Genomic DNA, 19582 nt, shown 5'->3' with positions numbered 1-19582 from the left:
GGATTTCTTTTTGAGAAATAAAAATGTCCTAAATTTCGTTGTGGTGATGGTTGCACACATTGTGAATAGACTAAAACTCACTAAATTGTATATTCTAATGGGTGAGTCACATGGTATGTGAACTATATCTCAATAAAATGCTTTTTAAAAGAATTGATTATCAGCAAACATTTTTCAAAATCAAGAAAGTGAAACATTTTCCCACACTGGCTTTTGGGGGAAAAAAATCTTATTTATAGTATCATTGTCAGATACAAGTGACACTATATTACTAATATTGTTATTTATAAATTATACTTTCATTCCCACCTGTCAAATAGAACTGATATTCAGTAGTTAGAAGCTTACATTCATTGAGGTGTTCACGTGCGTGGTAGCTTCATCATCTGTTGGGAGCTGGTATATCTGGATGCCATTACTAATCAATTCACTCATTATCTTACACTTAAATTTCTGTAAATCTTTTTTAGAAATTGTATCTGCTTTGGCAATCAGTGGTATAATGTTCACCTATTAAGAAAGAAGCAAACAAAATCTCACCATTGAAGATTTGTTATTAATTTGTTATATTTACAGTCAAAACCTCAATCTCTGACAATAAATTTTTGTAACTAGATAATCACTGGCTGTCATGACTTCTTCACAGAATTACTTTCCAAAATCATCAGTACTTTTGAAGATTAATCTTTAATCAGAATTCAGGTTTAGAAATCTCAATTTTCTTTCTCTTTTCAAACTTTCTTACACTTCTGACACATCTGGAGTTAGCAAAATGTAAGTAGCAAAATGAAGTATGATCAATTTGATTTCATTATCAATTTGATTTCTTTTTTTTTTTTTTTTTTTTTGTGGTACGCGGGCCTCTCGCTGTTGTGGCCTCTCTCGTTGCGGAGCACAGGCTCCAGACGCGCAGGCTCAGCGGCCATGGCTCACGGGCCCAGCCGCTCCGCGGCATGTGGGACCTTCCCGGACCGGGGCACGAACCCGTGTCCCCTGCATTGGCAGGCGGACTCTCAACCACTGCGCCACCAGGGAAGCCCTCAATTTGATTTCTTATTCAACTGAGTATTAAAAAGTCAGAAGAGACCTTTCATCAAAATTATAGAACAGATCAACTTTGTCCTTCTACCTGTCATTCATTTGCATCATCTTCTCCATAAATCCATCTTAATCACTGTCCCATTTTCTAGGTAGAATCTTGTTCTACCTAGATGACCTTGCAGGTAGATCTGCTTGTGTTTTCCAAAGACCACCTAAAAATAGTAGACTTCTTTTTTTCCTATACTTTAAAAGCTGAGTGTGTATATATGTGTGTATAGCACCTTGCTAACAAAAAAGTCCATTTGTAAGTTGTAAAAAGAAATGATTTCACATTGCATATTTGAAGTTGAAATTTTATACATAAAATTTTCTTCCTAGCTCTACAATATGATCATTCCTTCTCAATGAACTTACATCTTAATAATTAAACTTTGTAGAAAATAACAATATAAAATTCCAAAATATGTTTTATTACTGTTAAAATAAATCATTACTGTTAAATCATAGCTACACAACGTTAAGTTCTGTGATCTAGTAGAAATGCATAAAAGTCAGTTTTAGGTCTATTGCTTTTGTTTTAGGTTCCTCAAAGTACTATTTTTTTTTTTTTTTTTTTTTTTTGCAGTATGCGGGCCTCTCACTGTTGTGGCCTCTCTCGTTGCGGAGCACAGGCTCCGGAAGCGCAGGCTCAGCGGCCATGGCTCACAGGCCCAGCCGCTCCGCGGTATGTGGGATCTTCCTGGACCGGGGCACGAACCAGTGTCCCCTGCATCGGCAGGCAGACTCTCAACCACTGCGCCACCAGGGAAGCCCCTCAAAGTACATTTTTTAAAAATCCTGTGAAAATCTAGGGCTTCAATATTATAACGTAGATGTTCAAAATTTTGTCTAATTTTAAAATCTTGAATAATAGCTTCCATAGTAAAAAGCAGACAACTGCTATGGTAGATTCAAGACTAACATAAATGTCTTGGGTTGTATTAGTGAGAAAGCTGGGAAAAGATATCCTCCAGTGATAGTAAATCATTAACACATGAGAAATGAAAACACTTCATGTCAATAATTCCTCAGGTGTTCATATTTAAGGAACAAAAGTCACTTATTGCAAGGAGAGCTGAGAAACCTGTAAGAGAAGACAACAGACAGACACACACCCTTGCCCAACCCTTTATGCAATGGTCTTTGCAAAAATTAGTAACTTCCAGTATCTGGAAATGACTTGATGATTACAGCTGCCCATAAAATTAAAAATAAAACTGTGTGTCCTTGAGTATTGAATATAGTACTAATCGAGAAATTGAGACAGCTCTTAATTTTAACTAGAAATCTAACTTCTTTCAACTACTTGGTGACTTAGATTAAGTACAGCATTTCTTTCCAGTTTGAACAATACGTAGCAAAGGTCAGGCCTTCTTTGTTAAAGGGAATGCAATTTTAGAACTCTTCCTCCCTTCAACTGAGTAAAGTTGAAGACAGCATGTTTTACCAGGGCTGAATGCAGAAAAGAATCTCGTGACATGACAAGTTCTTTCATATGTATATTTGCTCTCTGTTGGAAAAAAAAATCATATATATTCTGAATTTTCTCTGACAGAATCAGTAGCCAGGATCATGAAATCTTCATGTTTCACACCATCAGTGGTACCAGGTAAACGTTAATGGCATTATTTTATAGTACTCTAGAGTAAATTCTATTTCAAAGCTACAGGTAAATGACCATGATCTGAATTATGATTTAATCACAAACCCCTAAATTAAAAAAATTTTTTTTTTAAGTTTTTAAAATTTTTATTTTAGATTGGAGCATAGTTGATTAACAATGTTGTGTTTATTTCTGGTGTACAGAAAAGTGATTCACTTATACACATACATGTATCTATTCTTTTTCAAATTCTTTTCCCATTTAGGTAATTACAGAATATTGAGCAGAGTTCCCTGTGCTATACAGTAGGTCCTTGTTGGTTATCTATTTTAAATATAGCAGTGTGTACATGTCAATCCCAGACTCCCAATCTATCCCTCCTCCCAACCCTTCTCCTCTGGTAACCATAAATTCTGTTCTCTAAGTCTGTTTGTTTCTATTTTGTAAGTTCATTTGTATCAATTTTTTTTTAGATTCTGCATAGAAGTGATATCATATGATATTTGCCTTTCTCTGTCTGACTTACTTCACTTAGCATGATAAATTTTAAATTTTATTAAATTTTTTAAAACCTGTGTCTCATTTTCCTAACTGATACACATTCTATTTAAATTTCTCTGGAAAGGAAGAAAGGTTGAAATGTATCAAATGCTCTTATGGGCTGAATATGTCTCCCCCTTCTCCCTCACACATATCTTAAAGCCCTAAATCCCAGTATCTCACAAAGTATTTGGAGATAGAACCTTTAAAGAGGCGATTAAGTCAAAATAAGGCCATGAAGATAGGCCCTAATCCAAGCCCACTGGTGCCCTCATAAAAAGGGGAAACTTGGACACACAGAGACATCAGCTGTGTGTACAAAGGAAAGATCATGTGAGGACGCAGTGAGAAAGTGGCAATCTGCCACCTAAAAAGAGGTTTCAGAAAAAATGAAACTTGATGGATGGTGGGGGGTGGCCCCGTGGCGCGGGGGGATCGGTTCGGTGCTTTGTGGCCGCCTGGAGGGGTGGGATGGGGAGGGTGGGAGGGAGGGAGACGCAGGAGGGAGGGTATGTGGGAACAGATGTATATGTATGACTGATTCACTTTGTTGTAAAGCAGAGACTAATAATAAAAATTAAAAAAAGAAAAAACAAAACAACAAAAAAAATAAAGAGTAGATGCAATTCCCCTGAATGGAGTGAGAAAAGAAGAAACCCTAAACTGAGATTTCAATAATTAGGATGTGACTTTAGGGAAAAGAGACTGCAAAGAAGATGGAGAGGTAGGAAAACTAGAAGAGTGTGGCACCGTGAAAGCTGAGTGAAGTGTTTCAAAAGGGAAAGTTGATCATGTGGTCAAGAAAACTATGAATATACAGAATCCACTGTGTGCAGTTTCATTGTCTACATTAGCACGTTAGTGATTTTAATGAGATCACTTTCAGTGGAGGGGTGTGGGAGAAGCCACAATGTGGTGGCTAAGGATTGAGCAGGAAGCCAAAACTTGCCACAAGGATGGATGGCAACAGTACAAGGCGGGCTTAGAATATGGGGAAGATAAAAAAAGAAAAAATGAAACTTGGCGACACCTTGATCTTGAACTTATAGCCTCCAGAATTGTGGGAAAATTAAGTTCTGTTGTTTAAACCACTAAGTCTGTGGTATTTTGCAATGGAATCCCTAGGAAATGAACACAAATGCTTTAAAGATTAACAAAAAAAGTGATATATATACATATTACAAAATAACAAGTTCTCTGTGTGCAAATGCCTTCAAGATTTGTATTATTTCACAATAAGTATCAAATCTTGATAGGTTGAGAGATTTACCAAACGCACCTTCCTGTCAATGTTCTTCATGGTTAATAGATCAAGGGGTTTCAGAGAATGTCCTGTAGGTGAAATGAAGTAAAGGCACACGTGGATACGGGAATCATGGTAGTCAACAAAGGAACGCTTAATTTTCAATTCTTCTTGAAGATAGGACTCAAATTGAGCATCTATGTAGTCAACTATTGGCTGGTAGCTGAAAAAATGATTATTTAAACATTTAGCATAACAGATTAATATCATCTGATGTCTGCATTTTTACCATTTAATATCTAGTTAATATGTGTACTCACTAGTTTGCCACAGTGATAAAATGTGCATAACATGTCCTTACAAAGATAACAGCTACAAAGCAATAAAAAGTCCTCTTGTTTATAGAAAAGGAAAAATGACCTATCAGTTCAATGAAGTTCAAATCAGAAAACAAATTTTTTATATGTATACATATGTATAAGTGCAAAGAACCAAGAATGCTCAAGACATACTGAAAAAAAATGAAGGAGATATATTCTTCATATATCAGGTCTTACTATGTATGAAGTAAAATAATTAATACAGGATGGTATCAGCACAAGGATAAATAGACTAAAGCACTAGAGAATTTTTGGATGTGACAGAACTGCTCTATGTCACAACTAAGATGGTGGGTATAAACTCTATGCATTTTTTAAAACCTACAGAAATATACACCACAAAAATTGAGTCTTACTGTATGTAAATTTTAAAAGAGTGCCATCAGCATCATGACAGTGAATACGTCTCTCCTTTTGCCCCCTAAAAAGATGATTGCTCTCATTCTTACAACAAACAACAAGGATTTACTTGTTGTTTGCACAGGTAACTATATTCAATATCTTATAATAACCTATAATGGAAAAGAATCTGAAAAAAATATGTATATAACTGAATCACCTTGCTGTACACTTGAAACTAACACAGTATTGTAAATCAACTATACTTCAATTAAAAAAAAAGAAAAGAAAAAAGCTGGGCAAAGTGAAAAATCAATGACTTTTCTTGAATCCATCAGAGAAATAAAGTCATAGAACAAGAAACTTACTGAAAATCTAGAGGCAAAGAGAGGTGTACAGGGAAAAACAGTAACTGATCATTTGCTTACCTGAGATACATGTCAATGAAAACTATATATCCCAGTAAAAACATTAAGCTAGGAATTTTTAACTGTTAAAATCCAAGAGTGGGCTAGCCTGAGAGCATAAAACACTTCAGGAACCATATTAGGGAATCATAGAGAAGATCAGGGAAAATCCTGAGAAATTTTCCCCAAGATGCTGGCGAGGGAAAGGCCACAGCAGTCAATGCTGAAACTTCAAACAGACCTATCTTCCAAAGGAATAAGTCTTAACCTTCAGGGATAAAGGCTTCAAAACTGCAGCCTGAGGGCACTAGTAGAAAGCCACTGAAGATTAGGGAGAGGAACACAGGCAAAAAACAAAAACAAAACAAAAAACTCTACCCACAAGGGAGGCACAGAAATATGTGGTAGGCCAAACATTATATATGTAGGAGGAGAAATAATGCTTATGAAGACCACACCCTTGATAAACAGATTCTTAACAACTAGCTAACATTAAATTTTAGTTAGAAAAATAGACAATGACTGATGAAGCCCCAATGATGTGAGGTAGATACTGTTCCATGAATTATACAGAAAAGAAAAATTGGGCTGAAAGAAGTCAAGTAGATCTTGAACAAAATGGTGGACCGGGAAGCCCCAAGCTCTCACTCCTCCACAAAAAAATTAAAAAACATCCAAAAACTACTTGAATTAACTTTAACAGAGCTCTTGAAAATAGTCAAAGATTTATAGGCACCAAATAAATGCCCAATCAAGAAAAAGCCACCTTCAAATAGTAAAAAAGTTTTGTGGCATTTCTTATTTGCCCTTGTTTCACCACCTCCTTGTCATGGACGTGGTCTTGGCATTACAGAAGTGACAGCCCAAATCACAGTTTCCTCCCTCACACTGGGGGGAGCAGAGCAGACCTTATTTTCAAATTGTTTAGCACTTATGTTCTAACCAGTGGAGCTACCTGAAAGACAAATCAGAGAAGAAAATAGGGACATTACTACTGATAATACAGAAATAAAAAGGATTATTAGAGAATACAATGAACAATTATATGCCAACAAATTGGATTACCTATATGAAATGAATAAATTTCTGGAAATATACAACTGATCAAAACTGACTCATGCGGGCTTCCCTGGTAGCGCAGTGGTTAAGAATCTGCCTGCCAATGCAGGGGACATGGGTTTGAGCCCTGGTCCAGGAAGATCCCACATTCCATGGAGCAACTAAGCCCGTGCACCACAACTACTGAGCCTGCACTCTAGAGCCCGGGAGCCACAACGACTGAGCTCACGTGCTACAACTACTGAAGCCCACACACATAGAGCCTGTGCTCTGCAACAAGAGAAGCCACGGCAATGAGAAGCCCGTGCACCGCAATGAAGAGTAGCCCTCACTCGCTGCAGCTAGAGAAAGCCTGTGCACAGCAACAAAGACCCAATGCAGCCAAAAATAAATAAATAAAATAAATTTTTTTAATTAAAAAAAACCTGACTCATGAAAAAATAGAAAATCTGAATATATCTATAACTACTATAGGTATTGAATCTGTAATTTTTAAATTCTACATAAATAAAATTCCATGACAGATGGCTTTGTTGGTGAATTCTACCAAACATATAAAGAAGAATTAACAGCAAACTCCTCTAAAAATTGATGAGGAGGGACTATGTCCTGACTCATGCTATGAGGCCAGCATTATCCTGATGCCAGAGTCATACTAAAACACTAAAAGAAAAGAAAATACACCAATATACACCAATATCCCTCATGAATATTAATGCAAAAATCCCCTATTAAATATTAGCAAAGGAAATTCATCAGTACAGTAAAAGGAATATCACCACAAATAAGTGGGATTTATTCCTAAAATGCAAGGATGTTTCAACATATGAACATCAATCAATGTAATACATCACATTCATAGAATGAAAGGGAAAAAAACAGATGATCATCTCAATAATTGCAAAAAAAGACATTTGACATAAGTCAATACCATTTCATGATAGAAGAAAACACTTAATAAACTAGGAATAAAAGTAACCTTTCTCAACATGATAGAAAACTATATATGAAAACCCCACAGCTAAAATCGTACTCTATTGCAGAGTCTGAAAGACTTTCCCCTAAGATTAGGAACAAGTCAAGTATGCCTACTTGTGCCACTTCAATTCAACATAGTATTGGAGGACCCAGCAAGAGCAGTTAGGAAGAAAAAGAAATGAAATCCAAATTGGCAAAGAAGAATTATCTTTGTTCATGGATGACATGAAAGCAATTTCATTTATAGTAGCATCAAAGAGAATAAAATACTTAGGAATCAAATTAACCAGAGGTGAAAGATTTGTACACTGAAAACTATAAAACATTAATGAAAGAATTTAAAGAAGACACAAGTAAATGGAAAGAAATAGCATGTTCAAGGAGATTTAATATTGTTAAAATGTCCATAATACTCAAAGCAATCTACAGATTCAATGCTATCCCTATCAAATCCCAGTGGCTTTTTTTTAATATAGAAATAGAAAAAACAGTTCTAAAACTCATATGAAAACACAAAAGACCAGAGATTCTGAAGGTGATGAATAGAACAACTGAACTAAAAATCCACTAGAGGGATCCAAGAATGACTTGATGAGGCAGAAGAAAGAATCAGCAAACTCAGACAGGTTATTTAAAATTGCCCAGTCAGAGGAGCAAAAAGAAAAAAAAGACTGAAACAGGGTGAAGAAAGCCTTAAGAAATTATGGGACTCCATCAAGCAACAAGCAAACCAACGTGCCTATCATGAGAGTCCTAGAAGAAGAGAGAGAGAGAAATGGGCAGTAAGCTTATTTAAAGAAGTAATTGCTGAAAACTTCCCATATCTGGGAAAGGGAAATGGAAGAGAAGATTGAAGAAACTCAGAAGACCCCAAAATAAGATGAACCCTAAGAAGTAGCCACCAAGACACAATATATTCAAACTGTCAAAAGTCAAGGACAAAAAGTAAATTTTGAAAGCAGCAAATCATGTATAAGGGAGCCCCCATAAGACTATGAGCTGATTTCTCAGGATAAAATTTGCAGGCCAGAAAAGAATGGGATAATATATTCAAAGTGACAAAAAGAAAAAACACGCCAACAAAGAATATTATACCCAACATAACTGCCCTTCCAAAATGAAGGGAAAACAAAAACTTTCCCAAATAAATACTGAGGAAGTTCATCACCACTAAATCTGCCTTAAAAGAAATGCCACTAGATCTGCCTGAAAAGAAATGCTAAAGGGAGTTCTTCAAGTTGAAACAAAAGGACACTAAACAGTAACACAAAAGCACACAAGCATATGAAACTCACTGGTAAAGGTAAATATATAGACAAATAGAGAATACTGTAATACTGTAATTAAAATGGTATGTAAATCACTTTTACCTGTAGCACAAAAGTTAAAAGAAAAAGAGTATTACAAATAACTATAAATACAAAAATCTTTTAATGGATACACAACATAAAAATATGTAAAGTTTGGGGCTTCCCTGGTGGCGCAGTGGTTGAGAGTCCACCTGCCGATGCAGGGGACACAGGTTCGTGCCCCAGTCCTGGAAGATCCCACATGCCGCAGAGCGGCTGGGCCCGTGAGCCATGGCCGCTGAGCCTGCGTGTCCGGAGCCTGTGCTCCGCAACGGGAGAGGCCCCAACAGTGAGAGGCCCTCATACAGCAAAAAAAAAAAAAAGAAAAAAAATATGTAAAGTTTGATATCAAAACAAAGTGAAGGACAGGTAAAAGGGTAAAATTTTTGCATGTGATTGAAGTTGTTATCAGCTTAAAGTAGACTGTTATAACTGTAAGATGCTTTATGGAAGCCTCATAATAACCACACAGAAAATACCTATTAAAGGTAAACAAAAGAAAAAGAGAAAGGAATCAAACATATTAGTACAAAAATCAACAAAATACAAAGAAGTTAAAAAGAAAGAGGAGAAGAGAAATAAAAGAACTACAAGATAGACACAAAACATTTAACAAAATAACAATATAAGTCATTCCCTATCAATAATTACTTATATGTATTACTATATACTATATATAATAGTTACTTGAATGGAGTAAACTCTCCAATCAAAAGACATAGAGTGGTTGAATGGATTTATAAAAAAAATCCAACTGCATGCCATCTATTACAGTAGACCCATTTTATTATTTTTTAATTGAAATATAGTTGATTTACAATGTTGTGTTAATTTCTGCTGTACAGCAAAGTGACTCCATTATATATATATATGTACATGTATATATACATATATATATATATTCTAAAAGACTATTACTTTTTAATACATGGAGAAAGAAAGTAAGTTCCTTGAAATTAGAATAATTTTTAAATTAAAATAAAAAACCACTCACCTGGCTTCCTTGTTTATTTGATCACCATACCCCACTGTTTTCACAACAGTTAAATTCAATTGAATATTGCTTTCCTGAAGTTCATATGTCTGAATTTTAAGTCCAACATTTGGGTAAAAATGTGAGGATTTTTTGTCTTTCAAATTAGTATTGAACAGTGTGTCGATCAATGTTGATTTTCCAATCCCAGTTTCCCCTGTATAAACATAGATACATCATAGGGGCATAAGATGTCTGAGAAGAAGTAACACCCTGACCCTCTAGGAAGGTTTAAAGGGTCCCAAACACTTTAAAGACAACTGAACTAAATATCCTTGAAAGTATACATGCTACTCTTGACTCCCTCCATCATTACATAATATAGAAAGATAATATACACAAAGCTATATCAGATTTTGAAGAGCACTGAAACACTTAAAGAAAAAAATGTCTAAGTAACATGACTAAGAAGATACAAACCAATACAAACATGAAGACGTAGTCTTAAATTAACAGCACCAGTGTTATGCTGCTTAAGATAAGTTGAAATGAGCATTTAGGAAAATTAGGAAATAATTCATGTGAGGGGTTTGGCACTTACCCACACAGAGAATATTAAAAATGAACCCTTGTTGAACAGATTTGTTCACCAGTTGATGAGGCAAACAATCAAAACCAAAATGACCAACCATAGTTAAGCAACGGATATTATCTTCTTTTTGCTTAGAGAAAAAAACAAAAATACATTAATTAGAATAGAAAATATCATTTGAAAATATGACTATAATAATATGTCAAAGAAATGGAATTGATTATCATTTGATCATCATACCTCAGATAAGATGCAAATGAAGTAAATTTGTGAGAAGAGAAATCTTTATCCAGACACACAGATTTTTGTCATCATTTTTATAAATAGTGACTCTATCTCTGAATCACACTCAAACTATGTTTCTAAATTTAAAGTAGGAAATTAAAGAAATACCACAAGAAAGCCTAGTGTGTTACTATACAATAATAAAATATTTTTATAGAAAAAAAGGAAACAACATTCTTTCACTCTGTTTCAGTGTGGTACTATATTCAGGAAACCCAATATATGTTAATATATGTAAGGAAATCAAAGTTAATTTGAATTTTTTAAAAAGCACCTAAAAACTTAGACTCCAAATTTGTTATATGCCCGCTGAGAACTTGTGTTATATCAAATTGTTAAAGGAATCCATTGCTAATAATACCAACCTAGAAAACTAGAAATCCAACAATATTATACATAAATTTACCAACTGATTATTTTTAAAAGGTGGAAAAATAATTCAAAGAATGCTTAACAATCTACACTAATTTCACCCCTAGAAATCTCTCCCAAACAACTAGAAAATTTCACAAATGCTTTATGCAGAAAAGTGTTCACTGTAGTTATCTAACATCCAAATATATGACTCCCTGAAATAGAATATCCAAGTAAATGATAATGTATTTTTTCACGCACACAATGGGGCATTCTTAAGTCATTTTTAAAGATATTTATGAAAAATGCTTTAATAAATTGAAAAATACATGAAAATATTAAGTTAAAAAAGTAAAGTGTGAAATTGTGTGTACACTCGTAGCTTTTGGTGATAGAGTAACTTATAGCATTTTATCTTTCCTTACATCAATTAGAAACAACTGTTTGGGGAGTTCCCTGGTGGCCTAGTGGTTAGGATTCCGGGCTTTCATGCCCGTGGCCCAGGTTCAATCCCTGGTCGGGGAACTAAGATCCCTCAATCCACATGGTGCGGCCAAAAAAAAAAAAAAAAAAAAGACTGTTTGAAGGCACTGGGAGGGAAAGAAAAGGATGCAGAAACAAGAATAAATCACGCTGGAAATAAGGTTAGCATAAGAGGTGAAACTAGGTTTATCCATATATTCCCTTGAAGTGACTCCCCAGTAAATGAGAAACTTGGGAAGCAGAGCTCAAGCAGAGTGACAATCTTGAGCTGGGAAGTCTAAGGTCAGAAGTTGGGCTGCCAAAATACTGGGATATTGAGAAAGAAATGCTGGAAGAGCAAGCATTGGGGAGATCCAAATCTGCAAACTTTATTTTTATTTTTTATTTTTTTTTGCGGTACGCGGGCCTCTCACTGTGGTGGCCTCTCCCGTTGCGGAGCACAGGCTCCGGACGCGAAGGCTCAGCGGCCATGGCTCACGGGCCCAGCCGCTCCGCGGCATGTGGGATCTTCCCGGACCGGGGCACGAACCCGTGTACCCCTGCATCGGCAGGCAGATTCTCAACCACTGCGCCACCAGGGAAGCCCTCAAATCTGCAAACTTTAGAACACTTGGCTGAGTCTAACTCTGCACGTGCAGACAAGACTACAAAGAGCTCAGTGGCAATGGAGAGAAGAGTTCGCATTCCAAAAGTGCTAAGCTGGCATTTCAGCAGTGGTCCTGGGAAGACCCAAGGAGACAGAGTTTGGAGTTTACATTTCTTCCAAGATAGATAAGTTTGGTCAACACTTTAGATAAACATTTTGGACTTTTTATTTAAATTTGTAAAAGGACTTGCTATAGGATTTAGGATTATGTTCTAAGTCAAAGGGTTACTCCCAAGTCAAAGGGTATAACTAAGATAAACCCATCTTTTTTTTTTTTTTTTTTTTTCCGGTACATGGTCCTCTCACTGTTGTGGCCTTTCCCATTGTGAAGCACAGGCTCCGGACGCGCAGGCTCAGCGGCCATGGCTCACGGACCCAGCCGCTTCGCGGCATGTGGGATCTTCCCGGACCGGAGCATGAACCCGTGTCCCCTGCATCGGCAGGTGGACTCTCAACCACTGTGCCACCAGGGAAGCCCAGATAAATCCATCTTTACAAAGAGTATCATGACTCAACAGGGTCCAAATGACTTGCCAATAATCTAACTGCCTGCTAAAACAAAATTCAATACTCTTTAGAGAAATATAATAATAGAATTCAGACTTTCTACAATACCATCCACAATGCTCAATGCATAATCAAAATTACTAGATTTGAAGAAGCAGAAAAAAGTCTGTCTCATAGCCAAGGAACAACACAATCAATAGAAATACCCAAACAATGAGGATATTGGAATTGGCAGACAAATACTATAACTATTATGAACATGTATAAGAATCTACAGAAAAAATGAGTTTAGTGGATGAAGTGATAGGTAATTTTAGATACACGAAAGATGATGATCTAGGAGTCAAAGCATACCACCAAAAAAGTCATCAAATCACAAAGGAAGACAGCAAGATAACAAGTAAAGAACAAAGCAATTACAAAACAATCAGAAATAATTAACAAAATGGCAATAGTAAGTCCTTACCTATCAATAATTGTTTTAAAGGTAAGTGAATTCATTCTCCAATAAAAGATCATAGAAGGTTGAATGGATTTTAAAAAATCAAATGATATGCTGCCTACATGAGAATAACTTTAAGAACACAATAGACTGAGAGTAAAGGGATGGAGAAAGATATTTCAAGCAAATGGTTACCAAAATAAAGCAAAGGCAGCTATACCTATTTCAGACAAGATAGACTAGGTTATAATTATAAAGAGGACAACCTATCGAGAAGATGTATTTATTATAAATATGCACTCAGTACCTAAATATGTAAAGCGAATACTAGCAGAACTAAAAGGAGAAAGAAATAGCAATGCAATAGTAGCTGGGGACTTGAATACCCCACTCTCAACAATGATACATCATCCAGATGGAGAACCAATAAGGAAACAGCAGATGTGAACAATGCAATAGACTGAATGGGCCTAATAGGCATATACAGAAAGTTCCATCTAACAGCTGCCTACTACACATTTTTCTCAGGTGCACACAGAATATTTTCTAAGGTAGATCATATATTAAGCCACAAAACAAGTCTTGATTAATTCAAAATGATAGAAATAATATCAAGTATCATAATGATATGTAAGACATTTACACTGAAAACTACAAAAGAATGATAAGAGCGATTAAGATTGAACTAAATAAATGGAAATATATATTATGTTTACACATTGGAAAAACCATTAATATTAAGATGTTCTTTCACCCCATATATATTCAAATGCAATTTTAAAAGCACAGGAGAATCTGTTTAAATGGCACCTACTGGCCAAATGTTGCATATTTGAGCATCAAAATTATTAACTCTGAGATTACTGTTCTTCATATTCCAATTTCATGTTCATTTCTACATGCCTACCCCTTCCTGAATCACCCTGATATGGGACTCTTAATTGAGTTCAGTAGTAAGAGTAAAATAGGTTTACTATATCATGTTTTTAGCATAACTATTTTGAATAGTGTGGTCAAAAATATGAAATTATTAAAAATTTTTTCTTAACAAAGAAAACATAGAGTTGGTAGTCCTAAATAAGAATATGCTTCAAAGATTTTTTTAAAAACACTCTTTGCATAGAAAATAAAATTATGCTATTTCTTTTCCCATAAGCATTATAATATTATAGGCACAATGATATAAGAAAACATTTGTATTAATAGTTTCACTATGATTAGTATTAGAATTAATTTAATCCTCTTATGTTAAAATAAGGGATTAAGATCCAAACAGTTTACATGATTTACCCAAAGACAGAGTTCAATACACTTTGAGCTCTTTGAGATAGAATTTTATTCATTTTATATCATTAACTCCCAGCTCACAGTAGGCTTTCAATAGCTTTTGGTTGAATTAGTGCATGCTAAATGAAGAGTAAATGATAGGGATAGGAGCCTACCAGGGTCCTATCTGGTCTCAACCAAGAATCCAGGAATCAACCAAGAATTAATTAGTAAAAATTCCATGGGGATTTTATGTTTAAAGAGAGTGTATTTAGCAATACTAAACTGAAAATACAATCAAATAAGAAATAATAAAAATTTCAATTTGTAACTACTTGTGCTCTTAGAAGACAGTGTTTATATATGGTGGTAAATTTTGAGTTCTCTACTCAAAAGAGAACATTCTGACCCACATAATCTGAAGATTATAGGTAACAATAAAAGATTTGGACACTCTACTGTCCTCTCTGTCCTAGACTCCCCTGTGGCAGGCTTCTCTCATTTTAAAAAATGTAGCTTAGGGAGGTACCAGATCAAAGTGCTTTGTGTGTCCATAGAACAAAATATAGCCCATTTTCTTATCAGGAACAGACCAGAAACCTTGGCCTCATGAACACTGAGTTTTCACCCACAGAGCAAATATCGATAGAACAAGAAGGGGTTTCCATAGAATCATCACTATTACTTAACAAATGTCTTCTGATGGGCCAAAAGTTCTTTCTTATAATATTTACTTTTATAAAATTCCAATATAATCTATGTAGAGAACTTAAATATTTCAGATTCTACTAATTTGGAATTTGTGATCTTTCAAGTCTCGTTCTTGAATTCACCTTTGCATCATCCACAAACAAAGCACAAATAAAGCAAATTAAGAAATAAACAAGGTAGATATATAAAAATATATGAACCTACTATTAAAAGGATTATTTCACATGCATTCACATGAAACTGAAATGCAAATCATACATTATTTTAATCCCTCATGATAGCAAGAACACACAGACTACATCTAGCAAATGGGATACTGTACATAAAGTTATAGTCTGTAAATTTATAAAAGGACTCTACAAGCTCTGACAAGCCCTGATGTTTACCCTGCATTCACTGAACTTTTTTTTCCAGTGGTATGGGGAAAGGTAGCTGAATAAGAAAAGGCACTAGTCATTGTGAGCCTTTGGGACAGTCACTGGTGCCTGTTTTCTCTTCTGTAAAATGAGAACACTTGATCAGGACAGCTTAAAATTTTTTCACACTCTGATGTTCTATAAGTCAAAGAGTCTTATTTATGAAGAGCCTACAATTTCAATGAGAATAAAAGCCATGAAGAAAAAGTTAAAATATCTATTAATATCATACTAAGTACCAAAATTACAGAAAAGTCAAAAAATAATATAGGAATTTGGAAGAAGGATAGATGACTGTGGCATAGAGTAGTTAAAAATAATTTTAAAAGATGGCAGATTGGCTCTTGAAGACAGGATAAGATTTGTATGAAGGAGGGAGGTATTATGAACAAGAGGCAAAAAAAGGACCCCAACAATAGAGAGTTTTAAATATGAGGCTAAGGAATATGGATTTTATCTAAATGGTAATGGGCAGTGGCTAGAGGTCTGAGCCAGAGAATAGTAGAAGGAAGAAGCATTTCAAAAAGATGAATAAGGCACTAGCATGACAGTGGCCTGGAGAGCAAACTAGAGCCAGAAGATGAGTTGTGAAGCCCCTTCCCTTATAAAAGTGAGTGTTCTGTTGGTGGGAATGTAAATTGATACAGCCACTATGGAGAACAGTATGGAGGTTCCTTAAAAAAACTAAAAATAGAATGACCATATGATCCAGCAATCCCACTACTGGGCATATACCCAGAGAAAACCATAATTCAAAAAGACACATGCACCCCAATGTTCATTGCAGCACTATTTACAATAGCCAGGGCATGGAAGCAACCTAAATGCCCATCAACAGACGAATGGATAAAGAAGATGTGGTACATATATACAATGGAATATTACTAAGCCATAAAAAGGAACGAAATTGGGTCATTTGTAGAGACGTGGATGAATCTAGAGACTGTCATACAGAGTGAAGTAAGTCAGAAAGAGAAAAACAAATATCGTATATTAACGCATATATGTGGAACCTAGAAAAATGGTACAGATGAACCAGTTTGCAGGGCAGAAATTCAGATACAGATGTAGAGAACAAACGTATGGATACCAAGGGGGGAAAGTGGCGGGGTGGGGGTGGTGGTGTGATGAATTGGGAGATTGGGATTGACATGTATACACTAAGATGTATACAATAGATAACTAATAATAACCTGCTGTATAAAAAATTAATAAAATAAAATTCAAAAAAATAACTAAAAATAGAACTACCTTATGACTCAGCAATCCCACTACTGGGCATATACCCTGAGAAAACCATAATTCAAAGAGTCAGGTACCACAATGTTCATAGCAGCCCTATTTACAATAGCCAGGACATGGAAGCAACCTAAGTGTCCATCAACAGATGAATGGATAAAGAAGATGTGACACATATATACAATGGAATATTACTCAGCCATAAAAAGAAATGAAATTGAGCTACTTGTAATGAGGTGGATAGACCTAGAGTATGTCATACAGAGTGAAGTAAGTCAGAAAGAGAAAAATAAATACCATATGCTAATTACATATATATGGAATCTAAAAAAAAAAGGTTCTGATGAACCCCTAGGGGCAGGACAGGAATAAAGACGCAGACGTAGAGAATGGACTTGAGGACACGGGGAGGGGGAAGGGTAAACTGGGATAAAGTGAGAGAGTGGCATGGACATATATACACTACCAAATGTAAAATAGATAGCTAGTGGGAAGCAGCTGCATAGCACAGGGAATCAGCTCCGTGCTTTGTGACCACCTAGAGGGGTGGGATAGGGAGGGTGAGAGGGAGGCTCAAGAAGGAGGGGATATGGGGACATACGTATACATATAGCTGATTCACTTTGTTGTACAGCAGAAACTAACACAACATTGTAAAGCAATTATACTCCCATAAAGATGTAAAAAAAAAAAAAGAACAGAGCTATTAAAAAGAATTAGGTTGATCAGTATGGGCTGATATGAAAAGTTGTCCAAAGATTAGATTAGTTATTGCCTATAAAGAGCTAGGTTGAGAGGCCTGTTATCTCTTTCTATTGTTTGAAATTTTCTTTTAATAATGTTATTTTTAATTTCAAAAAGGAGAATAAATTAAGTTGCCAGTTGTAAAGGTTCAAAAAAAGTTTGGAAGACAACTTGCTAAATGGTTTGTAGCAAGCATTTATATATCAGATTAAAGTTCGACTAATTGGCCTTTGGGATCCGCCTATTCTAAAATTTTATGATTTTAATGTCATGTAAACAGAGGAGCATTCACCATGATTTAATGCATCAGAGGGCCCAAAGGTAATATGGGATGGGCATAAGTCTGTGGTTTAGTCACTGAGATAGGACTCTGACAGTAGTTTTGTCACCAGCAAAGCCCACTGGGGTCCCTGGGGAAAATATGATGGAATCTAGGTGATCGGATAAGGTCTAACCTCTTCTTTTGTGCTTAGTCTAATCTCACTTGCCTTAAGGGGGCCAAGCTCAGAGCCCCTACACCTAACGTGTGGGATTAGAGTTCCCAGCTCAGAACCACTGCACTCAGGACTTCCCTGGTGGCACAGTGGTTAAGAATCCACTTGCCAATGCAGGGGAACATGGGTTCAAGCCCTGGTCTGGGAAGATCCCACATGCCGTGGAGCAACTAAGGCCATGTGCCATAACTACTGAGTCTGCGCTCTAGAGCCCACAAGCCACAACTACTGAGCCGACGTGCCAAGAGTAGCCCCTGCTCGCTGCAACTCAGAGAAAGCCTGTGTGCAGCAATCAAGACCCAACGCAGCCAAAAATAAATTAATTAATTAACAACAACAAAAAGAACTGCTGCACTCAACACCTCAACTTGGCGCTCCATATGGAGAAGCGCTGTGCATGACACCTCAATTCAAGATGATGACAGTGAACCGTGTGCAGAGATGCTGCTGCACCCGGCACTGCAGTCACCCTCCAAGAACGCCGCCCCTCTCTCCGCTGCCAAGAACGCTATAAAGCGAGCCCGTCAACAGCTTGTTCAGGAGAGCGAGGACTCTAGAGCGAGAGCTCACACCTCTCCATTCTTTGATCAAAGAATAAAGCTTTCCTTTGCTTCTGAACCAAACTGGCTCTCATTCTATTGGCTCCAATAACACCAGGCAGGAGGACTCTTGTTGGAGCCCGAATCAAAAGGGTCAGTAACAATAAGATAAGGTCTAACCTTTTCTTTCACGCTAAGTCGTTTCACTTGCCTACAGGGGGCCGTGTGCAGAGGCCTGCACCTAACACCTCGGATTAAAGTTCCCAGCACAGAACCGCTGGGCCCAACACCCCAACTTGGCATACCGTGTGGAGAAGCCCTGCGAGCAACACTTCAACTCAAGATAGAGGTGGGGTGCCGTGAGCGCCCACGAGAACTCTGCCCCTCCCTCCGCAGGCTGGAACCCTACGAAGCAGCCTGCCCACAGCCTGTCCGCAGAGTGTTCACTTTAGAGCTCGAGCTCACACCTCTCCATTCTTTAATCAAAGACTAAACTTTCCTTTGCTCCTGAGCCGCACTCAGTCTCACTCCACTGGCACGAGTGACCCCAGGCAGGAGAACCCTTGTGGGGACCCGACTTGGAAGGGTCAGTAATAGTTTCAGAAAAGCAACGAAGATGAAAGTTAGATCAAATGTGATTTTTAAAGTGTGGCTGATAGAAAAATAAAGGTGGAATAAGCCATTCACTTCAGAAAAGTTACTGAGAAAGAGAAGAGAAAAAATATGATCGTTTGATGGTTCAAACGAAGATACAGAAAACCATGCATGATTGGAGGAAAACACCGAAAAAAGAGCCATTAGTTATTAAGTCATAAACAAACACTACTTAACATAGCTCAATATTCATGTATCTGTTCAGGTATCTATTTTGGTCAAAAATAGTTCTAAAACTCAGTTTTCACCCATTCAGATA

At 36.5% G+C, this 19582-nt stretch overlaps 1 protein-coding gene across 2 annotated transcripts in view; it reads right to left on the bottom strand.

The window, feature by feature from the left end:
• SEPTIN14 (septin 14) overlaps positions 1-19582 on the bottom strand; it is a gene marked incomplete at both ends in the record, with an annotated part of 568759 nt that overhangs the window by 25093 nt on the left and 524084 nt on the right. For both annotated transcript variants that reach the window (XM_082645134.1, XM_082645135.1), the window contains 4 exons: positions 349-510; positions 4503-4689; positions 9973-10168; positions 10553-10673. In XM_082645134.1, coding sequence (XP_082501260.1) covers positions 349-510; positions 4503-4689; positions 9973-10168; positions 10553-10673 — 666 coding nt within the window. The remainder of the gene's footprint in view (positions 1-348; positions 511-4502; positions 4690-9972; positions 10169-10552; positions 10674-19582) is intronic.

The sequence above is a fragment of the Mesoplodon mirus genome (assembly GCF_964341445.2).
Source record: "Mesoplodon mirus genome assembly, chromosome: 15".
NCBI classification, from domain to species: domain Eukaryota; kingdom Metazoa; phylum Chordata; class Mammalia; order Artiodactyla; family Ziphiidae; genus Mesoplodon; species Mesoplodon mirus.
The sequence above is the reverse complement of the archived record's forward strand: the minus strand, read 5'-3'. Positions and strand labels throughout refer to the sequence as shown.